At 40.8% G+C, this 21,586-nt stretch overlaps 1 protein-coding gene across 1 annotated transcript; it reads right to left on the minus strand.

Annotated features, from left to right (window-relative positions):
* Nucleotides 1-1,106: 1,106 nt before the first annotated feature.
* Nucleotides 1,107-21,318, minus strand: CACNG1 (calcium voltage-gated channel auxiliary subunit gamma 1). The gene is made up of 4 exons (XM_021000930.2): nt 20,608-21,318; nt 6,574-6,648; nt 5,018-5,155; nt 1,107-2,161 (listed from the first exon to the last, which is right to left on the minus strand). The coding sequence occupies exons 1-4, from the start codon at nt 20,840-20,842 to the stop codon at nt 1,935-1,937; spliced, it is 675 nt and encodes a 224-aa protein (XP_020856589.1). The 5' UTR covers nt 20,843-21,318; the 3' UTR covers nt 1,107-1,934.
* Nucleotides 21,319-21,586: the final 268 nt, after the last annotated feature.

A 21,586-nucleotide genomic window follows, 5' to 3' on the forward strand; every position in this document is an offset into this window, starting at 1 on the left:
TTTTTTTTAACATATATGGTATATCCCAAAAGTCTTAGTACAATTGTAAAACCTCAAGCACTTAAAGGTGCACTAAGACTTTTGGGACACCCTATATTAACTCATTTGAACCGTACGATGTCTTTGCGAGGAAGATACTACAGATGTTATTAGTCTCATTTACAGATGAGGAAACTGAGGTTCACAGAAGTTATGTGACTTGTCCACAGTCATATGGCTAGGAGTTTCTGAGGCAGTGTTTGCATCCAGGCATTCATGACTCCAAGTCTGCCTCTAAGTTTGACAGTCTTAAAAATCTATCCTACAACCAAGTCCCAAAATCCATGGAAAAGTGTCTTACTCATAGCTGCATTAGGTAAGAGGGGTGTGTTTGGTGGTGGTGGTGGTGGTGGTGGTGGAAGAGAACAAATATTCTTTCCATTTTACAAATGGATAAACTGAGGCAGAGAGGCCTGATGCATTGTTATATGCCAATTGGGAGCTCTGAGAAGGACCTCTGCTTCCCATACTAGTACTCTAGTTAGTGGATTCCTGATTTGCTTATTCAAATTAGGCCCTTTTCTCTTGGACAGAAAAGTCATTTTCAAGTCAGATTGTTAGCCAGAGGGCTATTTACGGGGCTGGAGAATAGAGAGAGGTTGCTATCCTTCCTTTGTTGTCAGGAATAGCAGAAGTCCAATGTCAACCATCAGAAGCCTATGACCTAGCTGTTTAAATTTTGGCTTAGCACTGAGAGACACATCGCTCTTGGGCAAAGACAGACCTTAAGCCTAGAAATAGCCTGATTCTTATTTTTAACACCCTGTCTAGCCAGACAAAAACTGATTCCTGGTTTCTCCCAAAGAATGTTCCTCAAATGAGGAGTTTAAATGGAAATTTTGGACTCCCAAGCAATTTCTGTAAGGGAGATCCTTTGCTGCCCCCCAGAAATGTCCTCAGCACCACCCTTGGGACATCCCCCTGTTTCCATAGTTTCACCCCATAAGAGGTGACTTGGTCGAGAGCCGTGCTTATGGATCCATGGTTATGGCCAGAAATTCAAGTGCATTTTCAGGGAAGGGCACGGAAGAAATACATTTTTGCAGAAATTTTATTTTAATCCACACTTCATTTCTTCCCAGTCCGAAATGCTCCTTGGGGATTGTGATTAACAGTAGGACAAACAGGAGGAATTCACTTTGGAATGAATTCCAAGAAGCTCCACTATGTGCCTTGGCATTATGTAGAGGAGGGGTTGTCTATTTCTACAAGTTAATCTCTATTGCTTTGGGGACTTCCTCCCAGGGGCTTACACACACAGAGCATTAGAAAACTGACATAATGATGTAGTGGGGGTGGGACGTAGGGATGGAGTAATTTGTAAAGGAGAACCTGAAACCAGTTTGAAATTGTGTACAAGAACAATTATGAACCAAAACTGCCACATCTAGGGGAAACACACACTCTCCCAACATTCCTACCTATAGGCACTGCTTGGAGTGTAGAAAATCAGGCCTCTGATTTAAAGCTGATACAGCTCTGGACTCCCATTCTGCTAGCAGGTTAGAGCAGAGGGCCATCACCACTCAAATAGGAGCACAGAAAATTGTAGCAGCTTGTAGGTCTAATGCAGTGATAGGAATTGGGGAAGATGTCACACATCCAGACCCCATTCTATATCATGGTGAGTAGAGGGGAGGGGGGAAGGTAGGATGTAGGAAGGGTAAAGAATGGAACTGGAATAGATGGAAAAGATGCCTCAGATAAGGGAAAATATGATCCCTTTGAAAGGATAACCAGTTACTATAGATGGGGATGGGGGTGATGCCACCACATCCTCGTCTCCATTTTTTACCTCTGCTTGGCCTCAGCCATTTGGCTTCCATAGAGAGAGCCTTGGAGGCTGCTATTTCCCTAGTCCTCAGCCCAGGTCATCAGAAAAGGATGAAATCAAGCTAATGTTCGGGCTCAGCATCCATACAAGACTCCCAGGGATTCTGGGGCATACGGGGCAGAGAGATGAGTAGGAGAGCAATGCCACAGATGAAGAGGAGGACGAAGGAGGTGCAGGCACAGGCAAAGGACCAAGAATAATAGTACTCTATCCAGACCGTCTCCTCACTGTCAATCATCCGCTTCACTGACTGCCGCATGACTTCCACAGAGACGATGATACAGAGTCCTGGAAGGACAAGTGAGACATCATTCTTAGGTTCTAGTCTGTCCTGCTGAATTCTAAGCTGGCAGGGACCTTAGAGATCATCCAGTTCAACTCCTTCCTTTTAAATATGGGGAAACTGAGGCCTAGAGAGGTAAAATTACTCACCCAACATCCTACAGTTAAACCAAAATAGCCAGAACTTGAACCTGGCTCTGCTGACTCCACCTCACCACATCAAGGAGCTTCAGGGGGCATAGCTCTTATACCAACACCTATTCTAGGCAACTTTGTATAATGTAGATGATGCATTCTAGACCCTGGAGAAAATTTCCTTGAGCCTGAGAGTCTTAAGTATTTTTAAAAAATGAACTAAAAAAAGGCATTTGTCTGACAAATTCTGGAGCGATTAGCTCTCCGGTGGGTGGGGTGGGGTGGACCTGCAGCCTCGAGGCCACATGTGGCCCTCTTGGTCCTCAAAGTGTGGCCCTTTGACTGAATCCAAACTTGACAAAACAAATCCCCAAGTAAAACTTAGACTCAGTCAAAGGGATGCCCTTGAGGATGTAAAGTCTGCAGGTTCCCCAGTCTTGCTCTATACTGTCGAGTTGGTGATCCTATCAGCTCATGTGAATTTAATTACCACCTGTATGCACAAATTCCCAGATCTATGTTTCTAGCTCTAACCTTTCTCCTGAGCTCCAGTTTTGCATTACCAACTTCATCATCTCAAACTAGATGCTATGTAGGCATCTCAAATTCTATATGTCTAAAACAAAACTCATGATCTCTTTCCCCAAACCCTTCCATATTCCCAATTTCTATATTACTGTTGGGAGTCCCACCATCCTCCCAGTCACCCATGATCACAACCTCAGCATCATATCTCACAGTAACTCTGCGTATCTGATTTGTTACTGAGTCTTGCCATCTCTACCTTCACAACATCTCTCATATGTATGCCCTTCTCCCCACTCCCAGAGCTTCGAAGAACCTCACCACCACAAGACTAAACTATGAAAATAGCCTTCTTAATTGATCTCCCTGCTCAAGTCTCTCCCCTGCTCCATTCAGCTGTCAAATTGATCCTCCTAAAATACAAACCTGGTCATGTCACCCACTATTCAACCAACTCTAGTGGTTTTATATTGTCTCCAGAATCCAATATGAAATCCTATTTGGCTTTTAAAGCCTTCCCAACTTGGTCCCTTCCTCCCTTTCCAATCTTCTTACACTTTGCTCCACTCTATATACTCCATGATCCACCAAGATTGTCTTATTGGTGTTACTAAACACTTCATCTCTCAGCCCTTTGGCTTTTCACTGGCTGTTCCCCATGACTGGAATATTCTCTCTCCTTACTCATGCCTCTTAGTTTCCCAGACTACCTTCAAGACTCAGCTCAAATATCCTACCCAGTCCTGAATTGATTTTATCCTACTCAGGTTTGGATGGAGACAGACTTCCAAGACTAGGGGTAGTATCGGGCCCTGTGGACTGAGTCATCTAAGGAACCCACCCACCTCCTAGTATGTGGACCAATCATGGTTTATTGGCACCCCCTTGGGAACACCTACTCTTCAAAGGGCATATAATGCTATACCCCAAAATCTCAAACCAAGCCAGTTCTGAACTGGCCCTCTTAGGGGGGACCGGTTTTGGACTGAACTTTCATGCAATGCAGGTCAAGCCACTTTGAGAAATTAAACCATGGACACATGTACCCCAATTTCACTTGCCTCTTAGAGCAGAATCTAATCAGATTGAGGTTTGTGGGGTTCATGGGGCTCAGGGTTCACAAAAATGAGAACTCTTCAGTTCTAGAAACACACCTTTATAATTAAGGAAGATTCAGAGCGAGTGTGCTGCTGTGTAATGATTGCTGGATTTAGAGTAAGAGAATTCAAATTCAAATTTGCAGGTCTACAGAAATAAATTCAAGATCTATGCGGAAAAAAAAAGACAGCTCAAATCTCACCTTCTACAAGAAATCTTCCAGATCCCCTCCCTACTCCCCCAAATGCTAGATCCTTTTCTCTCAGGTTACCTTCCACTTATACTGTATAATAGATCTTGTATGTACAGGTCTGTCTTCCACCATTAGAATATGAGCTCCTTGAGGGCCAGAACTGTGTTTTTGCCTTTTTTTTTTTGTATCTCTAGTGCTTAGCATAGGGTCTGGTGTATGTTATTGTTGTTTACTCGTGCCTGACTCTTTATGACCCCATTTGGAGTTTTCTTGGCAAAGATATTGGAGTGGTTTGCTATTTCCTTCTCTAGCTCATTTTATAGATGAGGAAACTGAGGCAAACAAGGTTAAGTGATTTGCCCAAGGTCACACAGCCAGTAAGTATCTGAGGCTGGATTTGAACTCAGGAAGAAGAGTCTTCTTGATTCCCACCTAGCTGCCTACCTGGTATATAGTAGGCACTTAATAAATGCTTGTTGAAAAAAAATGCTTATTGACTGATAGACTATTAGCTCCTCCTGAGCACTGATCTCTATAAGACTGACAATTCTTTCCTTAAAAAAAAAAAGAAACTAAGATTCCCAAAGAAACAAGTCTTTCTGTATACTCCAACAAATCCAAGGTGGAAAAAGATGGTCCCTATCCTCAATATCTCCTTGCGCTAAAATAATATGTTCATGGTTTTGGAGCTGGAAGGGACCTTAAAGGGCATTTAATCTAAATTCCTCATTTTACTGATGAGGAAACTGAGGCCCATGGTTGATTTGTGGATTTATTTTTAGAATTTCTGTCATCCCCACTGCTTCACTTAAATTTAAGACGTACTGAGCAATGATTTCCAGGGGATAAGGCAGGTCCTCTGTCTCTCTACCCCACCATACTTTGCCCTGCTCCCTACCCAAATATCCTACCTGCAAAAGCGTAGAACAGAGCTGCTGGTCTCAGAAGGTAATCCTTCTTTTTCCTGAAGGACAGAAGGATGAAGATGGTCCCCATGATCATGAAACCGATGCTGAAGATGGAGATGGCTGCTGCAGAGATGCTGTATTCTACCAAGATATCATATAAGGGCAGAGACTGGTCAACCTGCACAGTACAATCTCCCTGCCACCAAAAGTTTTGTCGCATCTAGTCTGTGCCACCAAACCAACCTGGTAAAATTTGTGTTTGCTCCCAGAGGATGAGGGAACTTCCCTTGGGTTAGAATGACTGAGTGGAATGTGGTTCCTAAAGAGGAAGAGTAGAAGGCGCAGATCCTCTGAGAAAGGAGCCAGAGTTTGACACATGAATGAGCACGCAGAATAAGACACTACTCTATAGTATCTGTAGCTCTATGCTAACCATATATTATTTTTGTTTATTTGTTTTGACACTGGGTCTTCATAACTTACCCAGTGACCATTCATAGACCTCATCCCACTGCTGATCAAAATGAAAGCTTTGACCCACTCTGTTTCTGACTTGGGACCATCCTCCCCTCCTTTGGCAGCCAGGAGGCCTCCTGTGGCTTACCATATTGATGCCAGACTTAGTGGGGACACCCAATCAGCTTAAGCCCTACTGCAGCTCAGAACTCTTGAGCTTAAGTGATCCATCAGCCTCAGCCTCCCTAGTAGCAAGGATTATGCATGTTCCACCATGCTCAGCATCTGCTTTGTTGTTATTCAGTTGTGTCTAATTCTTCGTGACTCCATTTCTTGGCAAAGATACTGGAGTAGTTTGCTATTTCCTTTGGCTCATTTTTTACAGATAAGGAAACTGATCCAAACAGCATTAAGTGGCTTGCCCAGGGTCACATAGCTAGTGACTCAGGTCAGATTTGAACTCAGGAAGAGGAATCTTTCTGACTCCAGGCTTGGCATTCTAATTGCCCACACTCATTATTGAAGACCACTATTATAAACTACTATTTCAGGAAACTAAATACTAACCTTCTAAGGACTTTCACAAACCACTTGCTTGTAGGGAGTCATTTATGCCAAGAGGACAATCTAGCTCAAATAGGCTCTGGGCCCTCATCATGCCAGAGAACCATAAGGGAGATTTAGGAAGCCTGATTTGTTTTAATAATTTGGTAAGAATTATACTCACACACATATATACACACATATATATACACATATATACACACACTACATGTACACATATAGATATATAGATATATATATACATACATACATGAATATGTGTGTGTGTGTGTGTGTGTGTGTGTGTGTGTATCCTTTCATCAGGCTTAGAATTCTAAGAAATACTTCTTTTATCCACAACTCTCCAGACCTTCTATCTTTAAGGGACACCTGTCAGGGCTTCAACAACAAAGAATGAAGGGAGAAAAGGCACTTTGACTGGTCTGTCTTAATTAGCAATTGAAAAATCAGCCCTTTCAGGCAAAGGACTTAGCATTTTTGTCCAACACCAAGTGTATCTGGAAAACATATCCAGACCCCTTTCCCCAGCATGGTCTTACCTTTTTGGGTGGTGACTTCAAAGATTTCTGAGCTCTCTCCTGGGTTAAAATGCCTGAAGTATGAACAGTTCTGTTCTGTAAAGAAGGGAGAGAAGATTAAGTTGCTCTGGGAAGGACTCAGAACTTGAACAGAGAAATGGGAAATGAAAAATAGGCCTGGCGCTTATTTGGATATTGTTAGGGAGCTTAAGAGACCAGGAATCTCATCCTACCCCTCAAGAGTAGCTTGTTCCTAAAAATATCTCCATCTGGATCTGTTATTTTATAATGATGATTTTTACATGTGTATATACATACACACACATACATATTAATCATTACAAAATATTAAATAAGTTTAACTATATATAATTATGTATTTGAAACATTATATATGTACATGTGTATATAAAATAATTACCAGACCAAAATGTTTTCAAAACTTACTATTTACTATTAAGGAGGAGAATGTATATATAACATATGCTTACATATATGAGGTATATGCATATATGTATATATATGTATGTATATGTGTGTGTGTGTACATACATATAATCTTAAGTTTTTCAAAGCACTATACATATATCATCTCATTTGATAGCCTCTTGGCTTCCTTCAAGTTCCAGCTAAAATCCCACATTGTATAGGAAGCTTTTCTCAGTTCCCCTTAATGCTAATGGTTTCTCTCTGTGATTATTTTCAATTTATTTTGTATATATCTTGTTTGTGAATAGCTGTTTGCATGTCATCTTCCCTCTTAGAATGTGAGCTCCTTGGTGGGGTGTGGGGTAAGCAGGAATTGTATTTTTTCCTTTTGTTGTATCCCCAGTGATTCATACAGTGTCTGGTACACAGTAGGTGCTTAATATATGCGTGTTGACTTGATAATATTGAGTAAAACATTTGAAAATCTTCAGGAAATAAGGACTGAATTTGTTGTCCAGGGCAGAGCAAAGTGGAAGTTTAGACTGAGAAGCTGAGGCATAGAGAGTTCAAATGATCCTAGCAAAGGGTGAATATAGTTATGGCGGGTGGCAGAACTAAAATCCAGAGTCCTTTAAAAATCGTTGAAAATTGGTTGGGCTTCAAATCTGCCAGCAATGCCTTCCCCTCTTTCCCCGCCCCCCCTCCCCACTTCTGAGACAACCTTAAAATTAGAACAGAGCTCTGATCAGGGGTATCTAGGCTCTCAATGTAGAGCAAATGTGACCATTGGCCTAATTTCATATAGCTCTTAGCTTGATTTCAAAGGCTATCAATGCTTTGACTCCCTGAATAACCTCCCCACAGTTAAGCTAAAGCCTCCTTCGGCTTGATAAGAGCCACTGAAGAGCTAGAAACCAGCAGTTTAAAACTATTTATCCTCAAAGGATTTTCTGTCCTCCCACATTAAGATTTTGATTCACTAGGGGAAGAGAATAAGCATTTATGTTGTGCTTACTATTGTGCCAGGCACTGTGCTAAGCACTTAACAAATATCTCGTTTGATTCTCACAACACCCCTACAAGATGAGAGCTGTTATTATTCCCATTTTATAGTTGAAAAAACTGAGGCACACAGAGGTTAAGCAACTTGCCCAGGTTACATAGCCAGGAAGTATCTGTGGTTTGATTTGTACTCAGAGCTTCTTGATTCTAGGCATACTGCTCTATTCACTGTGCCCAACTAGCTGTTGTTTTTCAGTTGTATCAGCTGTGTCCAACTCTTCATGATCCCATTTGGGGTTTTCTTGGTAAAGATACTGGAGTGGTTTGCCATTTCTTTCTCTAGCTCATTTTACAGATGAGGAAACTAAGGCAACCAAAGTTAAGTGACTTGCCCAGGATCACACAGCTAGTAAGTGTCTGAGGCCAGATTTGAACTCAGGTCTTCCTGACTCCAAGCCCAGCACTGTATCTGCTGCAACATCTAGCTCCTCCTACCCACCTAGCTGTACTAGATTGAAAAGCTGGAGGCTCATTAATTAATGGTGGTTTCAATGACTAGCTTCAAAGGACACTGGGCTACCCAGGGTGGTGGGCATCTTGTCATCTTCCTTACTATTTCTTCTTTCTTCCCAAAAGGAGCAGTGGCCTTCAAGTGGACCATGCACCTCTTTCTCTCCTCTACTCAGTTTTTACCTGGAGCTAAGCTGCCCTGATGGGTGCATGAAGGGAAGACTCTTTTATCTATGCAGCCTCATCTTAATCACTGAATGGGTGTTGTCTCAGTCAAACTGAGACCTGGGAAAGACTTTAGCTTAAAAAGGCCAAGATCTTCTGCTATGTCTGGGGCCATATCCAGTTGTCCCGATCTATATCTGGCCACTGGACTCAGATGGCTCCAGAAGAGAAAGTGAAGCTGGTGACCTTGCACAGCTCTCCCTCTCTTAAATCCAATTGACTTGCATGTCATGGCATCACCTTCCTGGTGTCATGGCCCTCTCTGAGAACAAAGGACAAACAACAATAATGTTATAAAATATGAATCATTAAATCTCTTTAGTTCACTTTGAACCCCTAGCTGGGAAAAGTCCCAGCAATTAGAGAGAAAATCTATCTCCATCTCTCATATGCATCTAAATGTATTTATGCATATGAATGTGTATATGTACACATACATAAATGTATATGCATACACTTACATGTTTATATGCATACATACATATATAGCAGTATAAAATCTCCTATTTATTTCTCTTGTATACTTTAACATCCACTGCTGTCCCCTATACATTTAATCACTGGGGATACACACAAACAATGAATGATATCTTAGAGAAACTAGTTCTTTTAAAATAAATGACAAAACAAAAAGCAAAACAATCTCTTAAGGGAAATGAGTATTGGAGAAATAGACTCATCACTCTCTTGGAAAAACACAAGAGTATGAGGAAACCAAATGTCAGGAAAGTACAGAGTCACCAGTTTTTGTTCTCAGAAACAGGGACAGATATAACTGCTCTGTATCTGTTCCATGTGGCTTCTATATAGTTTGGCTACAGTCTTTCCCTTGAAGTCTTGCCTTCTCTCTCACTGCATGCAAAGTCAAGGAAACAGCAGTAGTAACAGCAGTGGTGTGGGCTCACCTCCCTCTTGCATCCTGTGTTCCTTGGAACTTTTCAACAGCATCACCTCTTCTTTCTCCTTTGAGAATGGGAGATTTCAAGTCTTCTTGGGGACTTAGTGAATAAACATTGGACACCAGTCTACAATGTCCTGCTACTGCTACCACTACCTCTATTTTGATAGATACCGTCCCCAAGGGCAGTTGTATGATGACTCTATGAAAAGGAAAATTATCTGTCTATCTATGTATCTATCTATCTATGTATCTATCTGTCTGTCTATCTATGTATCTATCTATGTATCTATGTATCTATGTATCTATGTATGTATCTATCTATCTATCTATCTATCTATCTATCTATCTATCTATCTATTATGCATCTATCTATCTATCTATCTATCTATCTATCTATCTATCTATCTATCTATCTATCTATCTGTCTATCTATGTGTCTATGTGTCTATGTGTCTATGTATGTATGTATGTATGTATGTATGTATGTATCTATCTATCTACCTATCTATCTATCTATCTATCTATCTATCTATCTATCTATCTATCTATCTATCTATCTATCTATCTATCTATCTATCTATCTCCCTGTCCCAAAGCCCATTGGTATAATACTCTCTACTTATTGGTGGAGATCAATGCCCTGAGCCTGCATGAAGGGCAGAGTTGAGAGAAGAGAAATCTTTGCTCTCTTAAATCTCTTGACAGTCTTTGAGTCACTTCAGGTGCTTCTGGTTTTCCAGCTTTGAAAGAGAAGATGGTTGACACCAACCCCACTTCAGGTTGCTGAAGTAAAAACTTCTGGGAAGAAGACAACGTGAGAGGAACGGGCAGTCTCCATCACATCCCCACCCCTAGCTTTTTCAGGGATTTCCTTCTTGGATGAGATTCACTTCTGCCTCTCTTGCTTGACTTGAGTTACCTTGTTCTCAATGGAAAAATTCTCTCCTTCTGCATTGTGTGGTATATATTCTCTTATGTATGCTTTCTTTGATTTCCATTTATTTTATTTTGCTATTCAACTTGCATAAGGGGGTTGCTTTGCTAATTGCTATGTGTATTCATTGTGTAACTGGCATTTTGTGGGAAGAGAGTCAAGGCTTGGTTATAAAGCTTGGGGTCCTGCTTCCCTCAGTAATGAGTAACAATCAAAAGTTAGCCTGAATCTGAAAACCACATCCCCTAGAGCCTAGACTAACAATACTTAAGGAAGCAGATAGATATAATTTGAGTCTACTACCTTCCTCTCTGGGGAGGACAAAGTGGCCAAGCTTCTGGTCCCAAACTCTTGTTTCCTCTCCTGGTAAGAATTAAAATCTGCCTTGGAGAAGAATAAGGGAGAAGAGACTGGGGAAGCAGAGCCAAGATGGCAGGGACTTGCCTGAGCTCTACCAAGTTCCCCTCCAAAGCACTTTAAATAATGCTTCCAGACAAATTGTGGTGCATCAGAGCCCACAAAAGGACAGGGTTAAACATTTTTCCAGCTCAAGATAATTTAGAAGATTGGCACTGGCTGTGCCAGTATAGGCCACACCCCCGCAAATCAGCAGCAGGCCTTGAGAGCAACTGTATCAACCTGGAACTCTCGGCCCACAGATGGTAAGTGGGTCAGACAACTAGTCAGAAGGAGATTAAAAGAGTCCTTTTGTTGGCACTGGGTTCTGGGCTCTGTTGCATTGCCCACATATGGAGCCCAGTTGCAGTCCTAAGTCATAGTTCCAGGGTGAGGAGGAGCACTAGCAAACCAGAGCCTGTGGCCCCAGGGGAGCAGGAACTCTTCTCTTGGTTGAGAGCAGCAAAGAGTGCTTGTGGTCACTCACAGAGCAGAGCACAGGCCAGGAGAGAACAGGCCATCTCTTCTTAGATCATACCACCTTGGAATAACTGAAAGTTTATAGACCTCCCCCTCTCCCCCCCCCAATGAGCTACATAAAAAAACCCAAACCTTGGGACAGTGTCTCCACCCCGTGAGCAGAGCACAATTTTAACATAAAGTTAAAAGTCGAGAAATAGGCTGGAAAATGGCAAACAACAAAAAAGATCCTGACCCTAGAAAATTACTATGGTGACAGGGAAGAGCAAAACACAAACTTAGAAGAAGACAACAAAGTCAAAACTGCTACATCCAAAGCCTGAAAGAAAAATGTGAATTGGTTTCAGCCCAAAAAAAGAATTCCTAGAAGAGCTCAAAAAGGACTTTAAAAATCAATTAAGAGGGGTAGAAGAAAAATTGGAAAAGAAATGAGAGTTATACAAGAAAATAATAAAAACAGAGTCCACAACTTGGGAAAGGAGGCACAAAAATACTGAAGAAAATAACACCTTAAAAAACAAAATAGGCCAGATGGTAAAAGATGGTAAAATGCAATAAAGATAAGAACACCTTAAAATGCAGAATTGGCCAAATGGAAAAGGAGGTACAAAAGCTTACTGAAGAAAATAATTCCTTAAAAATTAGAATTGAGCAAATGAGGAACCATAAAACAGGGGCAGCTAGGTGGCACATTGAATAGAGTACTGTCCCTGGAGTCAGGAGGACCTGAGTTTAAATCCACCCTAGACACATAACATTCACTAGTATGTGACTCTGAGCAAGTCACTTAACCCCAATTGCCTTGCCAAAAAGAAAAGGAAAGAAATAAACCATAAAACAAAATCAAAAGAATAAAAAAGCAGAAGAAAATGTGAAATATCTCATTGGAAAAACAACTGACCTGGAAAATAGATCCAGGAGGTATAATTTTAAAATTATTGCCCTACCTGAAAGCCATGATCAGAAAAAGAACCTGGACATCACATTTCAAGGAAATGTGGAAATCGGTTTCAAGGAAATCAAGGAAAACTGCCCAGATATTTTAGCACCAGAGAGTAAAACAGAGATTGAGGGAATCCATCAAATACTTCCTGAAAGAGATCCCAAAATGAAAACTGCCAGGAATATTATAGCCAAGTTCCAGAGCTCCCAGGTGAAGGAGAAAATATTGCAAGCAGCCAGAAAGAAACAATTCACATATCATGGAGCTACAGTCAGGATAACATGGGATTTAGCAACGTTTACATTAAAGGATCAGAGGACTTGGAATATAATATTCCATTGGGCTAAATAGCTAGGATTACAACCAAGAATCCACCTACCCAGAAAAACTGAGTATAATCCTTCAGGGGAAAAATGGTTATTCAATGAAATAGAAGACTTTGAAGCTTTCCTGATGAAGGGACCAGAGCTGAATAGAAAACTTAACTTCCAAATAGAAGACTAAGGTAAACAGGAAAGAGAAATCATAAGTGATTCAATAAGGTTAAACTGTTTACATTCCTACATAAGAAGATGATACTTGTAACTCCTAAGAAATTTATCATTATTAAAGCATAGAAGGAGTATACATAGAGGGCATGGATGTGAATTGAATATAATGGGATGATTATCTAAAAAAAATTAAATTAAATGAATGAGTGAGAAAGAGGAATGCTGGGAGAAGAGGAAGAGGAGAGGTAGAATGGGGTAAATTATCTCAAATAAAAGAGCTACAAAAGAGCTTTTATAGTGAAGGTGAAAATGGGGAGGTCAGGGAGAGTGCATGAACCTTATTCTCATCAGAATTGGTTCAAAGAGAGAGTAAAATACACACTCAGTTGGGTGTAGAAATCTATCTTAAGCTACAAAAAAGTAGGGGAAGGAGGGAATAAGTGAAGATGAGTGGTGCTATTAGGAAGGAGGAAGGCTTGGGGAAGGTGGTAGTCAGAAGCAAAGAAGAGAGAGGAGAGAGATAGGAGAGAGAGATAGAGATAGAGAGACAGAGACAGAGAGACAGAGAGAGAAAGATAAATGGGAAAATAGGATGGCTAATAACAATCATAGTAATGGTAATCACAACTTTGAAAAAATTTTATAGCAAATTTCTCTGACAAAGGATTCATTTCTCAACTATATAGAGACTGAGTCAAATTTATAAAAATAACCGTTCCCCAGCTGATAAATGATCAAAGGATATGAACAAGTAGTTTTCACACAAAATAATCAAAGCTATCTATAGTCATATAAAAAAATACTCCAAATTACTATCGATTAGAGAAATGCAAATTAAAAAAAAACTCTGAGGCACCACCCCACATTTATCAAATTGGCTAATAAAACAGAAAAAGAAAATAACAAATGTTGGAGGGAATATGGGAAAATTAAGACACTAATGCACTGCTGGTAGAGTTGTGAACCAATCCAACCATTCTGGGAAGCAATTTGGAATATGCCCAAAGGGCTATAAAACCATGCACACCCTTTGACCCAGCTATACCACTACCAGGTCTATATCCCAAAGAGATAAAAAACAAAAAGGAAAAGGACCTATATGTACAAAAATATTTATAGCAGCTCTTTTAGTGGTGGCAAAGAATTGGAAATTGAGGTGATGCCAATCAGTTGGGGAATGGCTAAACAAATTGTGGTATATGATTGTGATAGAATGTTATTGTGCTTTAAGAAATGATAAGCAGGATTCTCTCAGAAAAACCTGAAAAGACTCACATGAACTGATGCAAAGTGAAATGAGTAAAACCAGGAGAACATTGTACACAGTAACAGCTGTATTGTATGATGATCAACTGTGACTTAGCTGTTCTCAGCAATAGAATGATCCAAGACAATCCCAAAGGACTTATGATGAAAAATGTTATCCATCTCCAGAGAAAGAACTGATGAAATCTGAATGTAGATCAAAGCATACTTTTTTCAACTTTCTTAATTTTTCTTATTTTGTTTTGTTTTGTTTTTTTGTCTGTGTGTTCTTTAACAACATGACAAATATGGAAATATTTTGCATGACTGCACATGTATAACCAATATCAAGCTGTTTGCCTTCTCAATGAAGGGGGTGGGGACAGAAAGAGGGAGAGAGATAATCTGGAACTCAAAATTTTAAAGAACAAATCTTTTAAAAGTGTTTTTACATGTAATTGGGGAAAAGATAAAATATTATTTTTTTAAAAAAAAGAAGCTAGAGATGTCTATTTTGATTCTTTTCAAGCTACACAATGACACCTTCATGCTCCTTGTGGCAGAACAACCCTCACCATGTACATATACTCATATCAGCTTCCAGACTCATAATGGGTACAACAATACAACATATTAGTATGTAAGCATTCAGCCTTGCAAAAATTATCTCAAATTATCTCAGAGAAATTGGCCTGACCTATAAAGGAAATACACTGGAAAATTAATTGTCCAATTATAGTAAATAATGAAAAGTTTTAAAAAATACTAGTTTTTCTCTAGTGGGTCTCTAAAATTCTGGCAAAACCAAGAGGAGTCCTATATTAAGAACCTCTCCAATGGTTTCCTGAAAATGTATAAGGGGTCCTTAAATGTATATATCCCGGATGAAGCCCCTACAGTGCAGCATCCCCTTTTTTATGCTTCCTCTAACTTTCACTCAAACTCACAGATTGGGTCCTCAGAGAGTTACTTTGAAAGGGTCCTTTCCTAACATCATCTTTAGCTTAATGTTTTTGTCCTATCTGATCATGCCTTTGCCAAACCCCAATCTTACATTACTTCCACCATCTCTTGCCTTCACTAAGAAAGTGGTGACTGTGCTACACATTTATGTTACAGAATCTTAATGGGATCCTCACTACAATGTAATCCAGTACACATCCCTAATTTGATTTGCTTTCCTGCTCACTACAGTAGGTACTCCAAATCTTTTCATCCCTCTCCAAGCCTCCCATAGCATCCTGTCCTCTAACACTCTCAGTTGAAGGCCACAACTCAAGATTTTAACTTAAAAAATTGAGGTACTTTGATGAGATCTTCTTTTTCTTCCCTCCTCTTCTTCCATCTTCATCTCATATCACCTCAGATGTCTTCTCACACCCTGCCCTGCTTTACACCTGTCTCCCATAAATATAGGACCCTTCATCCAGCCAAGGCAAGCTGTTCTACATACATACTTGATCCCATCTCTTCCCGTATTCTCAAGTAGATTGTCTCCCTGATAGACTTTTACTCTCAAATCTTTAATCTTTCCAACTGGCTGCTTCCCTGCTATCTGGTGCAGGCTCTCAATCACCTCATTCCTGGACTATTACAGTAGCATTTTATTTGGTCCCCCTCCTCAAGTCTTTCCCATTCCACTCCATTCTCTACTCCGCTGCCAAAATGGTTTGCCTAAACATAGTCCTGACCCTGTCATTTCTCTGCTACCTCCTTGTCCCCATTTTCTGTCCTATAGTGTATTCCAGTGGCTCCCTATTGCTTCCAGGATAAAAATTATCTGTTTATTTAAGACTCCTTTTATCCCAGTCCCTTCCTACATTTCTAGTATTCTTACCCTTTGCTCCCTTTCATACCCTCTAAGATCTAGAAACATTGACCAACTTACTCTTCCTCAAAATATTCTATCTCCCACCTAGATAGAGTCTTTGCATTGGTCTGCATGCTCCCATGTCTGGAATGTATTCTTTCTTTGCCTGCACCTACTGGCCTTCTTGACTTCATTCAAGACACCTCAAATCCCACATTTTGCAGGAAATACTGCTAGTACCTTCCTCTGAGCTTACCTTCCACTTGCACTCTGTATATCTTGTATATGCATAGTTGTTTGAACCCTATTAGAATCTGGGGTCCTTAATGGCAGGGACCACCTTTTTCCCTTTCTTTGTATCCCCACATAGTAAGTGCTTGTTAATTAAGGATTTAGAAGGACATTCCAGGATCTGGCAATGCCTTGGGGCTATGACCTTATCATTGAATTGCATATGCAAATAAATTCTGGTTCCTAGAATTATGGTTGACAGAATGCTGGCTAGCAAAAGCATTATTTTATTTCAAAAATAACCTAAATGACACTACAAATTATGTAAAGCAAGGTGGGAATGCTGATTTAGGGAGAGGGGAAGGTGTTAACTTATATTCTAACTCCATAGATAGCAGGGTCTGATGCCTCTTCATGGTACAGAGGTGATGTGGAGTTTATAAGGGCTATGCCAGTAGAACACTGGCCTGGTGAAGGATAACGTGTTGATTGTCCAAAAATTAGCCTAGATGATTACAGAGACACTCATCAGCAGAGGGCTGGTCATCAAATATTGGACATAGCAACCTAAGAAGGTGATGACCACTGAAGTATGAAGGAGTTGTGATTTGCATTGATGAATCTAACCCAGTGAAACCACAGCTCTTTTTGGAATACCAAAATGTTTGAACTCTATGGTTGAACTATTGTTAACTTACTCAGGTAAACCCTCATGATGCCAAGCTACTAGGATTTTTTAAAAAAATTTTAATTAACAAGTGCTTATTTGTTCTTCCCCCCACTACCATGAACATCCCCCATGAGGAAAAAAGAAGACAAACAAAACCCTTGTAACAAATAATCATAGTCAAGAAATTCCCACATTGGCCATCTCAAAAAATGTAGGTTTTATTCTATTTCATAAATCCATCAACTCTGTTAGGAGGTTGGAAGCATGGTTTACACTGGGAAGAATTGCTAGGGCTCTGAGCAAATTCCTCCAGTTGAAAACATTTCCTTCCTTTTTCAATTTTCAGAGAGCACTTTATCTGGAATTCTCCTTTGCCTACAGCATACCATGGTTTATATCCATCTACCTTGTATTATGTTTATCTGTATACATACAGTATCTAAACTCTAAATCCTTTGGAGGCAAGGACTGTGCCATTAAAAAAAAATCTGGGTAGCACTTAGCAAAGTGCCTTGCACACAGTAGGAGCTTAGTGAATAATTTGTAGAGTTAAATTTAATTGAAGTGTTTTCCAGCTTTGTCAACAAGTCAGGTATAGTACAAGCTCCTGGGCACATAACCTCCTAACCCCACTCAGGAGCTTTTCTACCCCAGCCACTGCCTCCTTCTACTAGGCTTGGGTTAGCCCTCGAAACTCTTGGTTTTGTCAATATTGTGTTCCGAGGAAGTCCTTTCCAATTAATCACAGTTGATGATAGTAGAAGCTAAGAGGGAAGTGAATGAATTGATGAGAAGTATTAATTAATTAAATACTTTGTATGTGCCAAGCATGGGGCTACAAATTGAAAAAGAGAGACAATCACTGCTTTCAAGGAGGTCACATTAATGGGGGCAAAAACACATGGAACAACAGCATTTCCATATGGGCTAGGTGGAATTGCTCTCCAAGGGAAATTGGGATATTGAATAAGTTCCTTCTTTTCTCTACATCTACTGAACTTTGCAACCAGAAAGAAACACATGGGGAATAATAGCAGCATCTTCACAGGGCATGGGGAATGATGGTGAAAGGGTATGTGTGTTTGACAATAGAAGACCAGATCAAAGGAAATTTGAATTGATCTCATGTATGTTGTTACTGTAGTTTTTAGAATGTTTATACTTTTTTTTTAAGGCCTTGGGAAAAATCACCTGAGGAAATTTCCATCTTCTCAGGCTTAAGAATTTTGTAGCTGGAAGGAGTCTTGAGAAGTTTATTTCACCTTCCCCTCCTTTCTCTCCCCCTTTGCCACCCAGGTAGGACTGTTTGAAATCCCATTCTGATATTTCGTCCTTCCCAGTTAGGAATGCCTGGTCATACATCAGGTTGAGTTAAAGGAAGGATGTTTCTGGATTTCAAAGGCAACCCACAAATGAATGATGCTATTTGTTGGTGACTTGAGGCTGCTCCCACTTGGAGTTAGAGAAATTCAGGGAGAGCCATCCCTGAGACAAGAAGGATAAGAACCTGAAAATGAAATGGAGCATTTTTCCAAAAGAAAAGAGAGGCCAGGGAACTCAGTGGAGCCATGCTGAGGTTATTAATGAGCATAGGCTTTGCCAGGGGCTGGTACAAAGGCTAAGGGGCAAAAAAAAAAAAAAAAAGAAAAAGAAAAAGAAAAAAGAAAAAAGGAAAAAGGAGCAGGTGTTCAGTGCCACCAGTATAACCAATGCTAAGCCAAAACCAGGAAGGGAGGAGAGGTTCCAGGAACATAGCCCAGCTACATGGACTACATTCAAGGCACTGCTCCTGGGACAGTCATATTCCACTGCCCTGTGGCTCAGCTCTCTAAGTTTTCTTGTTTCTTCCTTATCCGATCCATTCCCTCATTGGAAAAAATCATTGAACTTTAAAAGGTGGGTTCCCCAGGGTAAGGTGGGTAAGGCCAGACTTTTTCTGCCTATACTTAGGCTCCAGAGAAGCTGCCTTGCCCTGTTCCTCCCCAGCCCAAGGGAGTTGGTAAAGCGAGCAATATGTTTATGGGGCTACATTTAGCAGGCAACCAAGGAGGCCTGGGCATCTCTGCTATGCAACACCCAAACACCCACATGCTGGTGTCTATCAGGATTCCTCCTCATGCCCCTGAACTATCTGTCTTGAGAATATGTGTTCCTATGAAATTCCTGAGTCTTAAATGTATTCAGTAGGAGTCAGAGAAGGCAGAGGTTTCTTGAAGTAAATGAGGTTGGAGGTGAAAATGGGAGGATAAGATTTTAACTTTTTTTTTTCCAAACATGGTACTCTGAGAGACTTGGCATTCTATATTGACATCTTATATAGCTCAAAGGCTCTGTTTTCTTTTTTTCTTTCTTTCTTTCTTTCCTTCTTTCTTTCTTTCTTTCTTTCTTTCTTTCTTTCTTTTTCTTTCTTTCTTTCTTTCTTTCTTTCTTTCTTTCTTTTCTTTCCTTTCTTTCTCTCTCTCTCTCTCCTTTCTCTCTCTCTCTCTCTCTCTTCTCTCTCTCTCTCTCTCTCTCTCTCTCTCTCTCTCTCTCTCTCTCTCTTTCTTTTCTTTCTTTCTTCTCTGGGCTCTGTTTCTAGGACTGATTCCTAAACTCCAAACGCCAGTGATCAATTTGTGAAAGCAGATGTTGCTCTTGACCAGTCTCAGGAATGAAGATGCACCTAGGCCACATTGCAGTTTTGGAGTGAAATTGCAGGAATATGGAATCTTTGAATCTTAGGGGTCAAAGGGCCCTATAGAGGTCATTTAGTATGACCTCCAATTTGCAGTGGGGGAAACTGAGGCCCAGAGGGGTTTGGTAATTTGTTCAAGATTACTCAGGTGCTAGGTAAGTAGAGCTGGAGTTTGAATCCAGGTCTTCTGATTTCAAATCCAGTCATCTTTCCTGCCTCCCATCCCACTTGCCTCCCAGGCCTCTGGAGTCATTTACAGTTCTTTGGTCACTTAACCTCTATCTTAGTTCCCTCCATAGTAAAGTGGTGCTAATAATAGCACCTGTCTCTCCACCCCCCCAAGTGTTATGAGGATCAAATGAGAAATTTGTGAAGCATTTAACACCATGCCTAACACATAGTAGGTTCTTAATAAATGCTTATTTCCTTAATTTGTGATTTAGGTAGTAGGACATAGCTGAGTGGTATAAATTAAAAACAAATAAACAACTTGTTGAATTTGAAACCACTGGAACTTTGATTTCTTTTGGCTCTCATATCCTATTGTTCTGTGATTCTAAGGCAGGGGTTCTTAACCTGGGTTCCATGAACTTGTTTTTTAAAAAAAATTTTTTTGCTGTCTTTTAATAAAATTGGTTTCTTTTGTAATCTACATATTTTATTTTATGATTTTGAAAAATCATTATTCTGAGAAGGGATCTATAGACTGTCAAAGGGGATTCATGACACAAATGAAAGTTAAGAATCCCTGGTTTGGATCTGGTATAGCAGTTTCAGATGCAAAGCCACTGAGGACTGAAAATCTCTGCTCTTTACTCTTTTGCTTTCCAGTCCTCTGTCCTGACCATCCTTTTTTTCTGAGCTAATAACCTCTGCCTTAGGAAGACAAAAATAACTACAGACAAATGCACTATGTATACTTGGTAGCCATGGCAGGCAGCACCATCATCACAAACAGTTGCAGTCAAGATCTAAGGGCTGGAGTAGACAAGCAATTTTCTAGAGAGCTGAGAAACCCAGACATCATTGGTGTATCACCCGCCATTTTCCACATGCAACTTTTTGGAGGGGCAGGGTTGAGGTGGGAAAGAAAGCAAGGAAACAGACACATTACCCCCTGGCAGGTTGATAGGTCCACAGCTCTTTTCATCGCTGCTGCTCACGTAGATCCGTTTGGTGCAGAGCCTCCAGAGACCAAAGTGGGCTATCTCGCAGGTGGCATTGTATTTTTCCACCTTGGGGCTCAGAACCGCCCAGTAATCTGTCACCACTGCGGCCATCAATAAGCAGACGCCCACCAGGATGATGCTGAAAGTCAACCGGACTTTCAGTGCCTTGGCTTCAGTCATGACGACTGAAAGTGGGGTTCGGCAGGCTGAACTCAGGAGAGCTGCTTCCCTCCTGTCCAAATGGCTTACAGCTGGCTGAGAGTGGGCCGAGGCGGCTGTTGGTGAGGGGTGACAGCTGCGCCAGGCAGGGGTGTGGGGTGTAGGAGTGGTGTCTTAGCCTAAGCACTTTCAAATGTCAGCCCCAAGGAGCAAAAGCAGGCCAGCCAGGGGACTGGAGCATTTAGGCTGGGCTGCAAAGCACAGCTGCTAAGTCCTGTCAGGGCAGTGAGAAAGGCTTCTATTAATGCACCCATCGAGTGAATTCAGGGTAGGCTGCTGCTCAGGTTACAGCATCATGCTTCCCAAGTTGGATCTGGAAGTCCTCATGGCTCCCTGAGGGGAGGGAAACTGACTCTGAGCGATGAACCTCACCCTTCTCACTGGAAAGCCTTAAGGCACAGTCATTACTGAATAGCTGAGTGGGGTGGGGAAGGAAGTCATCTCAAATATTGTGTGAGTAGTTGGGGAGGGATGTCAGATGGTTACTTGAGAGTCTGACTGCTAAGAGATGGGAAAGGAAGATGATATTTGACTGAGGATAATGGATAAAAAAACTTACCCAGATGGAGCAAGGGAAGGGATGGTCTTTTTGGATTCTAAGTGTGCTTCATTGCTCTGTCTCTCTATTGCTGGGGTTAAAGGTGGTACAGAGATATGAGAAAGATTGACCTCATCCTGCAGAAGTCTGAAAGCAAGATGGCTTTG

The sequence above is a fragment of the Phascolarctos cinereus genome, unplaced genomic scaffold (genome assembly GCF_003287225.1).
Source record: "Phascolarctos cinereus isolate Bilbo 61053 unplaced genomic scaffold, phaCin_HiC Scaffold_5;HRSCAF=322, whole genome shotgun sequence".
NCBI lineage: Eukaryota > Metazoa > Chordata > Mammalia > Diprotodontia > Phascolarctidae > Phascolarctos > Phascolarctos cinereus.

Coding starts and splice junctions, on each gene's coding strand:
- CACNG1 (XM_021000930.2), bottom strand. CDS start 20,842: ATGACTGAAGCCAAGGCACTGAAAGTCCGGTTGACTTTCAGCATCATC. Junction 6,649..20,607: donor ACCTATCAACCTGCCAGGGG/GTAATGTGTCTG, acceptor CCTTCTTTACAG/AACAGAACTGTTCATACTTC. Junction 5,156..6,573: donor TGAAGTCACCACCCAAAAAG/GTAAGACCATGC, acceptor ATATCTTGGTAG/AATACAGCATCTCTGCAGCA.